General features: G+C 35.6%; 1 protein-coding gene across 1 annotated transcript in view; it reads right to left on the reverse strand.

The window, feature by feature from the left end:
* Nucleotides 1-6,693: 6,693 nt before the first annotated feature.
* Nucleotides 6,694-19,660, reverse strand: part of LOC140135475 (uncharacterized) — a 60,199-nt gene continuing 47,232 nt past the window's right edge. Inside the window, exon 5 of the mRNA XM_072156988.1 lies at nt 6,694-8,952. Coding sequence (XP_072013089.1) covers nt 8,932-8,952 — 21 coding nt within the window. The 3' untranslated portion in view covers nt 6,694-8,931. The remainder of the gene's footprint in view (nt 8,953-19,660) is intronic.

A 19,660-nucleotide genomic window follows, 5' to 3' on the forward strand; every position in this document is an offset into this window, starting at 1 on the left:
CGATGACTCTTATAAATGAAAATAGTTTGTGACAGAGGGGGTTAAAATGTTGATTATGTTTCTCCCATGCTCATAAAAATATCAATGTTATTTTGACACACTTCCTGGTTTTGATACAGATGGGGAGGGGGAGGGGTTAGGTATAAATTTAAACTACAAACGTTTATAGAATGTCATCAATCTTTTGGGTTGTTCCCGAACACAGGCCTAAATGCAACATGTCAGAAAAGGGATGATGTTTGGGTCAAAAATGACCCTTTCATTGTCAAATATTATGCAACAGGGAACAAAATACATTGGTTCACATGTATGTGAAACAATAGTGTGATAGACAAGCAATTTTACAACATACAACCATAATTTTTGCTTGTCTTTTCCAAATCATTTTCATTCCCACAATGAGATATAAAATAGTGAACAATTGGGACAAATAACTTGACTTCATGCAGTATAATACATGCACCACTGGCACGAATGCTGTTTACATCGACATTGCGACAAATGCAAAATCTGACCAGATTTACTTGTACATTTCTTATTTCTTTCTTCTAAAAACACTGGTGATCACAACTACATTGTAGAAACACTGGTGATTTTGGTCTAGAAACACTGGTTATTACTTACAGAAGCATTGGTCAATACTATAGACACACTGGTTACGGTATTACTATATATCATTATTATTATATAAGGTGGGAACATTAATATTGTACTCTGCAGGTGGGGTTGGACAACTTTTTAAACTTCAAACAATACTGCTACGATAAAAATTAACACATAACAAGTAAGTTTTACCTACAAGTATTACCGATAACAAAACTAAATGCAACATGTAAAAATAAAATTTTGATGAACTTTATATTTTCTTCAAATTTTCAACTTATTGTGCAGTTTTGTTAAATAGATACTAAATATTGTTTTGAAATACAATGTACAAAATACATTTTTTTAAATGAAATTCAATCAAATCTTGAAACTTAGGCTAATAAGCAAGTCATTTGCTTTTTGATATGATCACATTTGCATTGCATTCCAATGGCATGGGTTAATGGAACAAAAATGAAGGGAATTAAAGCAAAAGACACTCCAAATCAAGTAAACTATCTGATTCAAATGGTATACTATTGTCACATTTCGTTACAATTGTCATAAATAAATATTGTATAATTACATAATATTATTGCTTTTTCTGCCCTCCCAGGTAGCAAAAATGAGCAATTCCATATGAAATTTGTCATTCCCCTGTGAAAGATTTCAGAAAAGTCATCCACAGAGGGAGTGTGTTTTTCAAATCCAATTGGCTAGGGTTGACTATTTTGTAACTTCCTATTTTATATCTTCCACAACTGGAGTAAGTATTACAAATGGATGTTACCCAATTCTATTTGAAACCCATACTCCCTCTGTAGAAGACTTTAGTTATATCTTCCACAGGGGGAGTGTGAATTTTATATGGAATGGCCCAATGTATTATCTTTTTACTTTGGAGGCAGATATTTTCAAAACACTCTGCTTGCAAAGTAAACTGCATACCATATATCCTTTCATAAACGCCCCCTTCCTCTAATATTAATGCCACTCTAGTCTTTTTGTAAAATTTAATTAAATAAACACCCCTAAAACAAACAATTTCCATGCCATCCACGGTCCACACACAGTAATGGCATTGGTATTGGCGAAAATTATATCGTAAACCAGAAAGTGAACCAGAAGTCATCGATATGTTCATAGCTTGTCATTTCCGCATGATTTTTAAGCTTACCTTACAATTTTTCCGGGAATTGTCATTGTAAAAATGACCTCTAATGAACGCCCCAGCTTTTCTTCAAAAATTTCACCCCACGGGCATTTATTAGAGGATATACAGTGTCTAATAAAAATAAATAAATAAATAACAGAGCAGATAGTGTGCATGCATTTGCTTGGTAACACAGTCTTCATCTGCAGTTTCAAAATCAAGGAATCAACTTGTTAATCATTCATCCAAGTTTTATAGATATAATAATTAATCAATCAATCAATTTGAAATCAACCAATCAATTATATTTTGGTATGTACAATGTATGTATTAGTGTCATCACTAAAACAACCATGCAAAGTTGTATGGCAATAAGTTGCTTCATTCATCAGTTTTGACAGGATATTCTCAAAATTGTGTATGAAACATTTCTTGACAATGTTTTCATGATATGGAAATTGTCCCCAGTAAAATGTTCTTTTCAGTTCCAGACAATCATTCATGCATTTATAGGAGGTTGCCATAAGATCATATCTGGTTCTCTTTGCATTATGTTTAAAATAGTCACATTTGCAGAAGAACCAAGATCAATTTCCTGCAAATCAATTTAATATGACAAAGATCTTTGCAAAAATTGAGGTATCTTTGCAGAAATCTTTGAACCCTGTTTTGTCAGAAATATAATTGGCATATTTTGGAATACTCTTGGAATTCAAACATTAACAACAACCCTAAATCCTAACTTCCAATCCTATTCCAGGGTGTTCTAAAATTATGCCAAATCACCAAACTAAGGGACCGTTCAATATTTATACAGGGGGGAGTGGGAGTTTTGACAAACAAATTCATGTTTCCCCCCTTGTGTCGCTCAAAATTTTTGGATTCCCTCCTAATTTCCCCTTTGTCTCCATTTAAAACTTAATATCCCCTTTCATGGTTCAAGTAAATTTCAGATTCCATCCTCACCCCAAACAAATTTCTCCCTTAAAACCTCCACTCCCGGCCTGTTGTAAATATTGAACGGTCCCTAATCTCCTGCTCAAAAGTACCCCACCCACTAGTAGCAGCACAACTTGAAGACAATTACTCTGCATTCTTTTTCATTTTCTTCTAAAAGTTGACAAACAATATCAATTATATTCATACAACTTATTTAAGAATGTCTGAATACCGTAAAAACTTGATAGTTAGCATATGCGCTTACTATTGAGCGCTTTTGAAACGTGCAAACATGAAGAGTCCCATCCACAAAAGTGTAAAGGGTTTTGAGCAAATCATCGATACACATAGTTATATACGAACAAGTAAACCTCCAAATTTGTGTCTCAACCCCATTAGCTCAGTTGGTAAAGGGCCCCGACTTTGGGTACAATTTTATGTTTTTAAAACCGTTCAATAGTAAGCACATATGCTAACTATCAAGTTTTTACAGTAGTGTACTCCGAAGTAGAGATACACTGAATTATATAATAATATCCCAATAGGTGGGGGGGGGGGACTTTTTTGACCAGGGGTTTAAATAGTATGTCAAGTTCTTTTAAAGCTAATGAACCAATAATCATTTATACTGTTTAATCAATGCACCAGATCATATATTATGAGTACCAAATATTATACAAATCCTTATGACTGTGGAATGTTTATATACCACAACTGGACACAAACTCATTGCACATTGGAATATAATACCCTGTTTCCATAATTACCGTGTCTACTTTTTTAAGCTTGCACATTTTGAAGGCAGTATTTTAGGTAGCAAAACAATTACTACCCAAAAGCAATGATCACAGTAAACAAAGCCTGTGACTCCATGTTTTATGTAATACTTTGAATAAATAAGATATCTTATACAGTTATTGTACAATTATTTCCTGCAGTATGTTAATTTGGAATAGATTTCATTACCTTCCTTCATTTCCCACTTCAAAACAGCAGCACATTTGCAGTGCATGCAGTGGTGGCATCAGATTTTTTTTTTGGGGGGGGGGGTAATGGGGGTATGGGGGGTTAATTTTTTGGATCAACAAATTTTGCACAAAATATGGAAATGTTTGAAATTTTCAGTTTTTATGGAGGGGGGCATGGAGTAACTGAGGGGCAAGAGTTCTGAATTGGGGGAATTTGCCCCCCCCCCTGCCACCACCACTGAGTGCACATACATGTACCAACAATTCTGTCATCCATGAAATGTGTGTGTCCGACTAAGTGGCTTGCAATCTCTGGAAGGAGGGGTCACTACTTTTGAGACCCCCAAAATTGGGCTATTCCATTTGAAATTCTTACACCCCAATGGAAGATATGACTTTAATCTTCCACACAAGGAGTGTGAATTTCAAATGGTGTTACCTAAATGGGTGACTCCATTGAGATCTATATACACTGCCTGTGTGGGAGATTGTGTCACATCTTCCATGTTGTATAAATTTCAACTGGAATAACCAAATTTGAATTCTCTGGTAGCTTTTCGAAACTTTCAGTTGACACATGCTCCAACACCGCAAAATCCTGCTACATTGTGGAAGTGTCCACTACCATTTCTAAGCCTTAATTTTTGTTGAAAGTTTGATTTCCTACATACACATCTTAAAAATATTCACAGTATTTTTCTTTCCTCCCTCTTTTTTTACTTAAAAATGCTATAATATAAGCAGCATAAAAATGAACACATAAATATATTGTCACAAAAATTACATACATGTAGCAAATTGGACACTATCAAAGTTGTCCCAAACAAGGTTCTTAGCAACAACACAAAAATGTAAATTTATATAATAATAAAGGCGAATTAATTCATAAGGCAATTTTAACTTATTTGTTAAATCTTTAAAATCTGCAAAATTAAAATTTAATCACTTCAGAGTTGAATATTTGAAAGGTAGAAGAGAGAAAGATAGATATGAAGAAAGGAAGAAATGAAGCGATGAAATAAGGATGAAAGGAAGATGAAAGGAAGGAAGGAAGAAAGAAAAACGTCTCTATAATTTTGAAAAAAACTCGGTTAAAATGAGTGACATGAGCTAGCTCTTCTGTCATCTTGTTTGTTACATAATTCGCTTATGGCGACTTACAATGTACATGATAAAATACATTTGTACAAGTCAATAATCACATCAAATGCATCATTTCAAGCATTGTTTTTCAATCAGAAATATTGACTTTTTGGACACAAATTGGCTCCATCTCGAGGTAACAAGTGAAACACGATTTACTTTAAATACGATATGCATGCATCATGGAGATTTGCAAGAAAATCCTGGGACCCAATTATTTCTGTATCTCCCTTCTTGTTTTCTCAGCCTACTAAGACAGCACTAAATATTAACCAGCATAATTCCAGATACTCATGCAGTGGGCTATTCCATTTAAAATCCACACTACCCCTGTGGAAGATTTTGGAAATATCTTCCACAGGGGGAGTATGACTTTCAAATGGAATGAGCACATTAGGTAGCTCCATTTGAATTTCATACACCCTCTGATAAAGATTCAACTTGAATCTTCCACAGAGGGAGGGTGAGTTTCAAATGGAGCTGCCTATGTGCTAATTCCATTTGAAATTCATACTCCCCCTGTGGGAGATATTCCCAAAATCTTCCACAGGGGTAGTGTGAATTTTAAATGGAATAGCCCATTCCAGATCCTCATGCAATCAAAAACAGGATACCGAAAAAATCTTCAAAAGAAATAAAAGGGGCGAACAGTACCACATGGGTATTGGTAATGCAAATTGGCGTTCTATATTCAACATGGCGACTACGCAAAGCCCTACCAACAACATCACATGTGTGATCGCCAAATATTGGCAGCGGACAAAACAACGACACCATGTTGTTGTTATTTTGGCAAGAATGGTGATAAATTGACACAATATAATTATGTTTACATCGCTTTAGCCTGTCTATCATTCTATGTAGAGTTGACATATTTTGGCATTTCACCAGCACTCATCTACCTTTTAGAAATTTTAACACCTTTAATTTGAGTGAAGCGAGGCAAATTGCGGCATTTGCTCGATAAAGTAACACATTATTTTGGGGTGAAACTTGAACGAAATGCTCTGACGAAATATGCTACTGCTCCAAGCGCTTAGGGGATCTCCTTGAAAAGGCTTGCCTGTCAAGCGATGCATTTTTTTCATCATATTCAAGATAAATTTACTCACATTAGGTGAACAAATTACGGTGCACATAAGTCTGTGCCATAAGTGATCCTCTGTATGTGTGCTATGATATAGCTACATATCTTCTCATGGTAATCAATATCTATTAATGTGGGATATTGATATCCAACTTGTTTTTGTTTATCAAAACTTAGATATCCAGCATCTTCATGAACAAATTCTAATGCAAGATATGGCTAATTTTAAGGCATTGAAATGACTTTCTGAAATCAAAGGTTCAGAATGAATTGTTGGAACATTTTATGATCATATCTGGATGGTACAGTACTATATGTATGGGAAGTAGGAAACACTAATCTTCCAGTTGAAATCCATACACCCCCTATGGAAGAAATGACCTTAATCTTCCACAGAGGGAGTGTGAATTTCAAATGGGTTTACCTGAATGGGAAACTCCATTTGAAATCTATACTCCCTGTGGGATATTAAGACTATGTTTGACCATAGGGGGCTGTATGGATTTCAACTGGAATAGCACATTACCAGAATTTCAGAGCAAATAAAGCAATGCATTCAAACAACACAATGTCATGTGTTTGTGGCCCCTGAACATGTTTAAAACAAAACTCAAAACTGCCAACCAGTTACACATAAGGGGTTTTGCTTTAAACATGTTCAGGGGCTAATGACACATAGGAGGATTTTCTTGCCCAACAAAGTCAATTTCTTTCACATACTTCCCTGCCATCTCCATAATCATGTCAAACTGCAAAATTCTGCAACTTTTTCATACTCAAATTAGTTGCCCTGAATTAATTTTCATACATGATTAAAAAACAAAATCATACTAAGTACCACAGGTTAAATTAAAGCTGTAATATGCAATACTTTGATTCAAAATGTTACTCTACAAAAGCTGTCTACTTATTTACAAGTAAAACACTATTTCATAGCATATGTGTGAGAGTTATTATCGATTATAATTTGTGCACAGTGCAAGTAGTTGTCATGATTTTTTTCTTATGAAATTTTCATAAAATATTTTTTTTACCAACAACAAGCTAAATCTACAGAAAAAAAGGACATGTAAATAATTTGATTATATAATGTCCGTTAATTTACATTCATCGATCAAGACGAGAAACAATTAATCAGGTTGTAAAACCCGTATTTAATATAGTAACACCAGGTTTGACCTGTGTACAGTGTTTTTAAAATGGAGGAAACAAAAAACAAATCTTTGTACATTAATTAAGCACCATTTAATGTGTACCCTTAAATATTCTCAAAAACAATGGGTCACAAGAAACAATGGTTCATAAAATGGTCCCAATATAATACAAAATCCTGAGACCAACAGGCACCTAAAAACCAACATCACATTCACCACGGGACGGACACACTCACAGACAGGGACAATTTGGGATGATTTTACAAAGACTTACGTTACATCTTAGGATAGGTCTGACCCTATTGCAAGTTCGACAATCCCATCCAAATTTTAAATTGTACTCTACTCAGGGGTGGGCTACCTTTTGATCTCAGTGGATCAGAAATAAATTTGGAAAATTTCTGGTTGTTCAAATGTAATAATTTCGAAATTCTGGTCAAAAATGATCTATATATAGAGGTTTCAGAACTGTGTAAACCTTTGTTTTGAAGATTAAACTTTTAAGTTTAAAAACTATTAATTTAGGGTGATAACGATACTTATTTCAGTGAAAGAGATTTGAAGACATACAATAGATAACCCGTTACATAAGTCTTTATAAAATTTCACCCACATCTAACACAGTTCAAAGGCTTTTATCATTATTATTTGGTTTAAAACACAATCTACATCTTTCCTCATCAATGATGCAGAACTTTCTTTGTTCAATTTTTCCACACACATGAAAAAGGAAATGAAAAAGTACTAAAATATTATGAGTCAAATAATATATTTCAAATCCATTATAGGCGTAACACTTCAGTCAATATTGAAATAAGTAAATAGTAAACCCACCACAATCATTATATTAATGGGAATTTTATAAGGGTTGATGATTTTTGTGAGTGTGTAGCCAGAATTGTATATTGTTAAGTAACCATGGTTACCAGCATAAATATTGTGCCATATTGTATTCAAATGTAATTATTGAATTGTGAGATTCCAAACACCCACAACAAAAGACATCACCTTGGGTGAATTTCAAATGTGGGTACCTGAATGGGAGATTCCATTTGAAATCTACACCCCCTGTGTGGGAAATTAAGGTAATGTCTTCCATAGGGGGTGTGGATTTCAACTGGATTAGCCCATAGTAGGCAGCCATGTTGCTACTAATCTTTTTTGTTTATTTGTTCTGTTTTCTGGAAGGAAAAGTTGGTGACTTCAAAGTTTCTGGTACACTGGGCAAGAAAAACCCTACATGTATAAAAATTCCTGAAAACAATGGTAAGTGCAGACACATTAATTAATATTAAGGATCTAGTTAGACTTTTATGACATGATTAATTAGGGACAAATTATAATTTTCCATGGTTTGTTTTATCTGCTTGCAATGAAACTGAGGAGTCTCAAAAGAAGTATCACCTACTTGCATATTTCATAGTTCAGGGGTCAAATCAAGGGTTATGGGTCAAGGTTCAGGTATAGGGGTCATGAGCAAGTTTCACTACAAGCAGATGAAATAGAAACTGGAGAAGAATAGTTCACATGTGAGACAAAGTCAGTCTGCCTTTGTAAGATGAAAAATTTCAGTTACTATTTAAAAATATTTAATATAATTGGACAGAATTTGTTTTTACCAATTTATCAAATCATAATGTTTTGTTAGAAAAATACATTTTACAACAAAAATACTACATCATAGATGAAAAATCTGAACAATTTTGTCACCTATCTGATTTCATCCTCAGCACAACTGCTTCACTGGTCTTTGTAGTAGGCCTAGTCATCTGATCGTTAAAACTTTTCTGCATCCGTCATCATCAAGTGAAGCACACAGAATCCTCCTAAAACAGCTGCAGTAACGATATGCATGGTTGATTCTTATTGGACGACGGTGATGTCATCATCGAGGTAGCTTCATCATAGGCCCCTTTTTCCGTGCTGTTAATAAACAAAAGAAATAAATCATAGATCGTTAACATAAAAATCATTAAATCTTCCTGTCAAATTTTATCTTTATTAATATTATCAGGGATAAACACTTACATGTACTCTTTCAAAAGTAGACAATTTTAGTAGCCATTATTTTGCTCCCAATTAAGGGGTGGGGTATGAGCGTTTGGACAGTATTTATTGTGGGACATTAGAGCACATCAGACATATCAAATTGCATTCTGAATACGAAGAATGTCATTCTGATATCAAATAATTTTGATTTTTGAAATTAGCAATGTAATACACATTTTATGGCAAATGATTAAAATTGATATTTTGATATTTAACAGTACTCAAGTAAGCTTTATAAATCTGATTATTTATACTTAAAGTGTATGTAGGTGGGATGAAAAGCCGATGATCAATTGAAAATTTTGACCTTTCGTATTGAAGATATGGATTTTTTCCCCAAAACACCAAAAACTAGAATTACGCGGTTCGTAATTAAGGTAAAAAATTAGGTCTTTTTGGGAAAAAATCCATAACTTCAATATGAAAGGTCAAAATTATCAATTGATCGTCGGCTTTTCCTCCCAGCTACATACACTTTAAGAATATGTCATTAGATTTATAAAATTTACTTCGAGGACTGTTATATATCAAAAATGTGAAAAATATCAAATTTTAATAATTTGTCATAAAATTTGTATTATATCGTGAATTTCAAGAAATGAAAATTATTTGATACCAGAAAGACATTCTTCGTATTCAGAATGCAATTCGATAATGTCCGATGTGCTCTCATGTCCCACAAAAAATACTGTCGAAATGCTGAAAACGCTCATTCCAGATCCCTTAACTTTTCCCCATGATATATTAGGGTCATATTTTATCTATGGGAATTATGACATCTGTAATTTAAAAAAATTGACTTGTGGAGTTTACATAGCAATAATTGAAACATTTTCTGCAGCTGGATTTCAAATAAAGAAGTTAGCAATATTACAAGCATTCGTCATGATGCACAAAGTCAATCATAATGGAATTGTATTCGGGATGAAATCAAAACTCGATCAGTGGTTTCATCTGGTTCCGTCTGGTTTCTATTGTTCTAAACAATGGAAACCGGACGGAACTGGGCGGGACCGGCGGTCAACTGCCAGTCGTGCTTTGATTTCATCACTTATTTGTTTTGTATTTTCATCCAAAGAGTAACATTGGGCTAGTCCTAGCCTTTCAATAAGGCTTTGGCTACCTGGGCCAGCACAGTAGTGAGAGCGCCATCTATCATATTCTGCGGCGCTCGCTGTTGCGGCTTTGCCGCTCTGTCGCGCCTTCGCCGCTCAGTCGCGCCTTCGCCGCTCGCCCCCCCCCTAGGATCGCGAGGTCTTTGACAAAGACTAGGCTAGTCCAGTTGAAATCCATACACCCCCTGTGGAATACATGACATTAATCTTCCACACAGGGGATGTAGATTACAAATAGAGTCACCCATTCAGGTAACCCCATTTGAAATTCACACTCCTCATGTGGAAGATTAAGGTCATGTCTTCCACAGGGGTGTACAGATTGAGAAAGTTGATTATTCTTAATAAAAAATATGCTTGGTTCCTGTTCCAACTGTAACTTAACAAGACGACTCAATATTTTACAAGTGATCAGACTACATAAAAACAAACACATAAACATTACATAAAAACAAACACATAAACATAAAAACAAAAACAAATCAATAAATGCACAAACAGATACACCCTGTGATGTCTCCATGAGTTTTCTATGTTCTCTTCCAGAATCACCACTCTCTTCTGGGAACCCACATAAATAGTAAAAAAAATCAACCCAAATCTATTATAGTTGCAAATTGTACAAAAATCCCATTTTTGGACTTTGTCATAATCATAGTAACTACCCCCATCCTAGAAACAACCAATCCATGATCAATTGACTGTGTAGTGGCCCCCAAAAGTACAAGACACAAATCCCTAATTTCTATGTGAACTGCTCATCAATTTTCAATGAGAAGAAGTGTTCATCTACGAAATATTCACGCAAGATAACACAATGTTGTCATCAAAGGACCGCCATTACCAGATGGGGGTATAATGACCTCTCTTATGTACACTACTACATGTGTGCCTTTCAATGCTACGCAGTTTGAGTCATCTAGCACTGTATTTACATTGTCAAACATTGCCTAGTTGCTTTTGGCAAGATATTTTCTTGCTGCATGATTACAGTAAGCTTAAAGGGACATGAGATTTTGTCTTCACAGACTCACTTTTAATCATTTTTCTTGCATGATTACCAGTGCACTAATTTCCCCCTAAATTGCATGCACATAGCCAGTCACTTGTTCACCCGTTGCAACATGAATTTCTTGTCTCATTCATGATCTTGAATATTGGGAATATAACTACATGTAGACCATGCAGACATACATTAGTATTATATTTTTGCTGTTCCAATATTGAACTATTTAACATGTCTAGCTATTGCATTCTATATACATCCTTTGCAGCCCCTGACTGTACTGATGGGGGGCAGTGGCGTGCCGTGGCCGCCCCAACCCGGGGCTGAAGAAGAAACAATTTTGCAGACCTTCCTTAACAGCCCGAAAAGGTTGACCCAATTTTTTTCACGGTCGTTTGAAAAAGTGAAGAGCAAAAAAAAAAGATTTTAGGCGCTAGCGCCCTAAAAGCAACCCTTTTTCAACATTTTTTATGCTTTTTCAATTTTTTGCGCCCTTTTATCTTTGTTAATTCGTTTTGACGCCCCCTTCGTTTTTGCCGCCCCATCTTCTTCCGCCGTCCCTTCGCTTTTGCCGCCCCTACTTTGACCCAGGGGCTGGCGCTAAAGCCCCCCCAAAAATACGCATGGGGGGTACTAATAATAATAATAATAATAATAATAAAATATATTTGTGAGCGCTGACAACAAAAACAAATTCACTAAGCGCTTTACAGAGCAAAATACATAAAAGCAAGAACAAACAAATTATTTAAAAGTACAAACCAGCTGTACAGAAATATCATAAAAATAAGGTTACATCATCTTAAATTAAGTACTCAAGTTTGGTTTGGGTGAAATAAGGTTTGTTATGTAGAATCTAAACCTAACCCTAAACCTAGAACTAAGCATAATGATCCTGATTTCATATTTGACATAGAACCTTGCGAACCTATTTTTGACATAATGAATTTTCGACATAGCAAATCTTCAACAATCAACATAATGGATGGACACATGATTAAAGTATAGTTAAATTTAAGTGCTTTGCGATAATGTTTTGTGTCACTTCTTCACATCACTGGTCAAAGATCGCAGCCCAGTGAGTTTGAGGAACTAATGGTTGCCTGCTCCGCAATCAACTGATAATGACACTTCTTAATTATTGATATATTATCTCACCATGAAATATCAAATGCAATGGATAGAGTATATACAATTACTCTTGTTTTATTTGATTAGTATTATTAGCACACAAATTATCATTAAATCTAACAAAAAAACCAATACACCGATTGAGAAGTGGTTCAGTCATTGAAGACTGAAACTAATTATTATAATACTGCTACATGTACTTGTACATACGACTCGTATATACACTGGACTTGTATGAATGTGTTGGTAAATGCCGGCAAATGAGGACCCGCATACCAGAACACACCCTACACAAACGAGGATGCACACCTAACCGAGGGCGTCCTTGGTTGAACCGACCTTACCAGGAGATCTCAAATAGCATAAAAACATGTTTAAAACAGGTCCTCTGTTGGAGGTTATGGACAGGTCCACGGACGGTTGTAAGTATCCAATCCCCTGCAACATGCATAAATGAGGTCCACGTTATGTCGATTAATTGCTGATGTGTGCGTCCTCGGTTAGATAGGATTTAGCAAAAGAGAGGAAAGTTAAAAGTCAAGGTCCTCGTTTGACGGCATTTACAAACAGGGGTGAGTGTGTAGATCATAAAAAGCACTAACGAACAAGCAGTTTTTCAAAACCAAAAAAAGTTAATACAAAATACTGGTCAAATTATACTCTGCGGCTGGGCAAAAACCCAATAGCGCATTTCAAGTACTAAATTAAAGGATGCCCTAAACGACTTCAGTTTCAATCCACTGAACTTTCATCTGATGTTCTTTGCTTTGATGGGTATTAATGCTCTGCATGCTAGCATAGGCTTCAACATAAGAAGTCCCAAGTTTTGAGATATTTTGTCAAAATATTAAGAGCTATCTCAAGAACCACTGAACCAATACTAGGCTTGATTGTACTCATTTTAATGCATTTTTCATGCTGATTCCAAATATGGTCATGAAAATTTACATTTCTGAAATTTTTGAATTTTTAAAATTTTTTTTGAAACATGTCGTCTGCAGTTGACACCCGCGTGAAGAGTGTTAAGGATTGGTGGTGTGTGAAGTCCATGGAATAATGAAAAGCAATGAGTAATTTCAGCTGCATGATCTTTGCTTGTACTAAACTATATCAACTGGTGTTGATTGATTGTACAGGCCATCTAGGCACAGATGATGAGTAAACAAGATGCTAGTCATTTACAATTTTGCAGGCCGCGCCCGTAACCAGGATTTATTCGGTAGGGGGGGCTGATTTTGACAAAAGTGAACTGGGGGAGGGGGCAGATTTTGAAAAAGTGGACTTTTTGGACAAAATTTGGACCTTCTTTGACCACAAATGGCTAAACAAAACCTCTATTTTGTTACTAGCTAAGCTCGTAAATGGGGCTTTTTAGGTCAAAAAGGGGGATTTTCGGGCATTTGACGATTGAGGGGTCTGCCCCCCCTGGTTACAGGCATGCAGTTTTGACAATCTTTTCCCCCATTATCTTCTGTTAATTGAACCCTCTAACATGTACTCAGTACAAATGAATACATGGGATGTCTCATTTTGGGGCCTCTGGTGTAGAGCCAGTCCATGGTATAACAGTGGCCCCCTTTTAAGTCAATTTTGGTATAATTTTATTCTTCAAATTTGTCAAAAGAATACCACATTTTCACCAATGGTGTCTAAATTTCAAAATTTAAAACAAAAAAACTTGTGAAATTTGTGTTAAATTTGGCCAAAAATATGGGCCTCAGTTATAATATAGCAGAACCCATGGCCGTCACGGTGTACCTAAGTTTGCAGGGATAAAAATGTGTCAAATTTTCTTGGGAAATAGGTATAAATAGGCCTATGGCAGGCGGCGGATGACACGATCGAGCCGGCAACTCGTGAAACCGCCCGGCCGTATGGCATTTTCCATATACTCGGTTAGTTTTGTGGGGTTCATTATCGAACCCCAACGGTTTAGCTTGTATTTATATTATTTATCAACATAGGCCTATTTGTTTGTGATATTTCAAGCGTTTTAAAATTTCAAAATAATCCCATTCAAATACACGGTTGACGATGAAAATTTACTGAATTTAGGGACTGCACGTCATACACCACCTGGCCTATGGGTCCACTTTCAGCAACTCAGAGGCACATCCATACTCTAACCTAGAGTCCGAAGTTTACCGTTTTCTAAAATCCATTTTCCGTGTTGTATTCCGTGTTGTAAAATTTGTAAATCCGTGTCATGAATAAAGCTTAAACTGTATAAACAATGATATTAATGTCACAATAAAGTGTTCAATATCGCGATCAATATGCTCTGATTGGAATATTCTCACGAAAATAGGCCGACTATTACGATGTTTGGAGGGATATAGGGGTTCATGTCTTGGTAATATACCTTTATTTCGGTATTATTAAACAGTATTTTTATCATAAAAATTGACATACACAACTCATGATTGTTTTTAACATTTATTTCTCTTATCTTTTATTAAAAACAGGGAAAATATGACACAACATCCAATGGGGGAGTAACACAAAATATATAACTGAGCTGGTCTCCACTATATTGAGAGCAGGTCTCATTTTTTACTTTTTCAAGGAGTAAAAAAAAGTTTTGTCTTTTCAAACGCTGAGGGTTTTTAACTCTGTTTATATATTTTGTGTTACTCCCCATTGGATGTTGTGTCATATTCCCTGTTTTTAATTTTATCCATTGCTAGTGTGACACTGTTGTATCCTTTTGGATCCATCCTTTGGTTCCCTGCTGGTCAGTTGGAACAGATTTTCCCTGTTTTTATATCTTATCTTTTAACAATTTTTGTTACATCATACAAAAATGTCATTTTCCGTGTTGTACCTCAGATTCCGTGATTTTCTTCCGTTTTCCGTAAAATGGAAAACTTCGGACTCTACTCTAACCAAGTAGAAAATAGATTGTAGATCCCAAAATTGCTACAAATTTGATCTCTGATAATGATATTTTTCTTACCATAAAATTTCATAATTTTAAAACAAAAGTAAAGAAATTAAGCTTCATGTATGATGGAAAAAAATCTGTCCACCATAATTCATTGTAAAAATCTTTAAAACATCGGTATGAGAATCTTGAAAGGTACACAGTTTTTACAATATAAAATTTTCTTCGTTAGGAAAAATTAAGTTCACTACGACTGCTTTCCATGGTATACTTAGTAACAATCCAATCAGGGCTGTGCGTTGAGGATAGAACGTTACGATAAAACGTTTGAGAATATCCCGTTGTAAAAAAAGTGACATGATATCGTGCATATTCTACCCAATCTTTAAACCTGCTATAACAATGGGAGTAACGACACTATCTGTCAAATCTTCTCATCCAGTAGAATTTTTTTGTGTACGGACAATTTTTCACTCTCTGCAAATTTCAAGCCATGTTCATTCTTTAAAAAAATACTTGAAATTTTTTAGACATGCATTGAATGTGTTGTCAGTTCCACTTAAAGCTATATTTATAATAGGCCTATATAACTTACTTACAAAGTGTGTAAGTACAAGAAAGCATATAAATATAAAGAGCATGAAAATCTACTTTTTATACGATGGTACTGCATATTCAGGTTGTTGATAGAACATATTCTATAACGGGTCTTTGAACAACGGAAAAATTTCTCTGAGCGGATAATATTCCAGCTCTACAAACATTAGAATAATAAAGAGGGCAGTATACAAGAATATTACCCAGCGTTTTGTGATTCTTGATTGATTCAAGTTGTAGCAGGTCCCTTTATGCCCTCTGTGAACTCTAATTGGTATACTGTACCCATCATCATGGGCTTATGAGAAGGAGAGGAACAGTGTGTGCATACAATACAGATATCTTGTTTTAATGAAGAATGGGGCTATTCCCGATAATGAATATACATCACTATATGAGGTGTAAATTTTAAGAATTTCGGAAAGAAATAACAGGAATGTCAACCGTACTTTCCATAAAACACATGACATTTCTGTTACTATTCTTTCATGGAAAAAGCTGGGAAGTCCTAATCTGATGTATGAAAATTCATGGAAATTTAAAGAAAATTTGCATCTGATTTTGGATTTGCAATTTTATGACCAAAAATCACCGTATTTTATGCAAAATTTCCGCTTGGAATGACAAATGACTTTCCCAAACCTTTTTTTTTTGGACGATATGCATTGATTTTATTTAAATAGCCAATTCTAGTGATTTCAAATATATATATTTTTTGAAGGGAGGGTGGGGATGGGTGACTAGGGGGTTCAATGTTCAAGCAAAGGGTACTAAACATGACCCCTTTACTGGACAAAACAATTATGAAAATTAATCATTTCTTTGCAAGACAAATACAGATGACAAAGGGAATTCTTGGAATTTTGCCAGCCACAGAAATTTGGATTTTCATAGCAAATTTGATACTCGGTAATTTACAACTTACAAGGAATTTGAAAGATGTATGGTAAGACTACAGTAAATTTGAAGTACCATTTTAAGGCAAAAGCTAGTTAATTCACCATCAACTCAGTAGCAGCAATTCAGTATGGTCTTTATGAGGGGTGGAGTGAAATGAGTAAAAATGCCTCTGAACCCCTAAAATGAAGAACCAGCCACCCCCTTCAAAATTGCTTGTACAGGTATTTGCCGCACAGACTTTCTCTTTACCTACCTTTTGTTGTTGTTGCATCCCATCAGTGTTTTATTCTTTAACAAGAAACACAGAAGTAGCACCCAAATTTGCCCATACTGGGTGCTTTTAAGGGCACTTTTGCCCAAATGCACCCAAATTTCAGAATTGTACATTTTCATGTCCACATTTAGAATCAGCATGAAAAATGCATTAAAATGAGTACAAACAAGCCTAGTCTTAGTTCAGTGGTTCTTGAAATAGCCCTTGATATTTTGAGAAAATATTTTTAAACTTGGGACTTTTTATGTTGAAGCTTCATACAGAGCATATTTTTAACAGGTGCAGCGCATCTCTCTCTAGTATTATCCATATTGCCCATAGAGGGCACTATTTCAGTGCTACATGTGGTGATATTAAAAACTGCAGAACAACCAGGACAAGTATCAGCCACAGAATTTAACAATAATAGCAAGGGAGTGGATCGTGTTGGACCACTGAGTTTTTTAAAACTCTAATTGTCAAACGCAATATTACTGCAAATCCAGGCTAAAATGTGTCGAGGAATAAGTAAGATGGCAGGGCAGAAAGCAGGGCAGATGAACAAACTCTTACACAGACCAATGACAGAATAGCCTGGAGAGCAGTAGTAGCGTGCGCAATGGCAACATAGCCGGAAAGCGTAGACGACAACGATGATGATAATATTATTTTGGTAAACTATGTTATTAAAAATAAGATAATTAATTTGGTAAGAACAGTAAGATCAACAAAAACAGTAGCAATAACAAAGTTAACAATAAAAATAATTACAATAACAGCAATACCAAATTTATTGTAAATGCTCAGCCCAATGGACGTCTTAAAAATCTACCATTTCAGACGTGCTTCCACAAAATGAGAGAATAGTCGCAAATGTTTATTTTTAAGTAAGTTATGGCCAGATCCACAATCTCTGGATCATAAGCTTTAAAATGATTATTACGTTACCAGGATCGCTCTCTACCTTGGTGTTCAAAAGTCAATATTTCAAAGAAAAATTCTTTGTTTTCCTGGTGACTTTCTTGGGGCCTTTCTGCTCATTTTGTGAGAACAACGGGGTTAGAGCAGGTGGAAAATATTGCAATATTTGTCTGCGCTTCAACTAAAGATCAATTGTCATAGAGGGCAGTATTTGACTAGTAGATATAATAACCATCCGAGTGACTTTCTGCTCATTTTGTGAGAACACCGGGGTGAGAGCAGGTCTCATTTATGGAAAATATTGCAATAATTGTCTAAACTAATACCACTTGTCATAGAAGGCAGTAGAAATAATAGCTATCCTCATGCTGTATTTTTTGGGGGCTTTGGGGCACCAGCCCCGGGTAAAAAGCAGGGGCAGCCAAAATGAAGGGCGGCGGAAGAAGAAGGGCGGCAAAAACAGGGGCGGCAAAAAAAGCGAAGGGGACGGCAAAATGAATTAGTAAATAAAAAAGGGCGGAAAAAATTTGATAAAGCATAAAATTTTATGAAAAAATGGTACTATACATCAAAAAGTGCTGCTTTTAGGGCGCTAGCGCCTGAAACCCTTTTTTTTTTTTTTTTTCTTCAAAAAAATTGGGTCAACCTTTTCGGGCTGTTGAGGAAGGGCGCAAAATTGAATTTTCTTCAGCCCCTGAGTTTGGGGCGGCCACGGTATGCCACTGATCCTAGTGACTTTCTGCTCATTTTGTGAGTAAAACACCGAGGTGAGAGCAGGTCTTTATTTATGGAAAATATTGCAATATTTGTCTGCACTTCAACTAAAGACCACTTGTCATAGAGGGCAGTATTATCATTTGACTAGTAGAAACAATAGCCAGCATCCGAAAGTCTGCGTGGCACACCCCCGTACAAAATTTTTCGAAGAACCCCCCCCGGGATCTTTACCTGGGGGGGGGGCTTAGAGCGGCTTTCAGAGTTATGCGGGGGGCTTAATGGCTATAAAATCACCAAAAAACGGCTGATGTTACATGATTTTTAACAAAGTGCAGCGGGCTTCAGCACCCAAAGCCCCCCCGGACACGGCACTGAAGATGGAGAAAAGATAAGACTGGTAAACAAAGGTTATGGAAGGAAAAATGGAAGAAATAGAAAGTTAGATAGAGGGGAAAGAGAGGGGGCAAGGGGGACAAACGAGTGACAAAAGAAATTAAAGCAACGTTTGTGAAGTAGTAAGAGGGAGCAAGGGGGACAAAAGAGTGACAAAAGAAATTAAAGCTAAGTTTGTGAAGTAGTAAGAGGGAGCAAGGGGGACAAAAGAGTGACAAAAGAAATTAAAGCTAAGTTTGTGAAGTAGTAAGAGGGAGCAAGGGGGACAAAAGAGTGACAAAAGAAATTAAAGCTAAGTTTGTGAAGTAGTAAGAAAGAATCCAACAATAATTGTTTGCTTTTACAATTGATCAAACTATAAGAGTGATATAAAAATAATATTACAAAAGAAATAAATATCTTTTTAAATTACACTACTAGGGTCACATCATTATGGGATAATCTATATAAACATACGAGACTATTAAATATTTTCCTGTCCGTTTCTACGCTAACTAATGCGGAAAAATACAAAGAACCCATTTTATTGTCCATCTCACATGACAATAGGCATTGATGGATGCTTACATGCTTTGCACTTAAGAAGGATCCAAACTCTACTGAGTACAACAATAGCAGCTAATAGTCAAACTCGGGAGTAAATCTGCATGATATAAAATGGACTT

The sequence above is a fragment of the Amphiura filiformis genome, chromosome 16, assembly GCF_039555335.1.
Source record: "Amphiura filiformis chromosome 16, Afil_fr2py, whole genome shotgun sequence".
In the NCBI taxonomy this organism is placed as follows: domain Eukaryota; kingdom Metazoa; phylum Echinodermata; class Ophiuroidea; order Amphilepidida; family Amphiuridae; genus Amphiura; species Amphiura filiformis.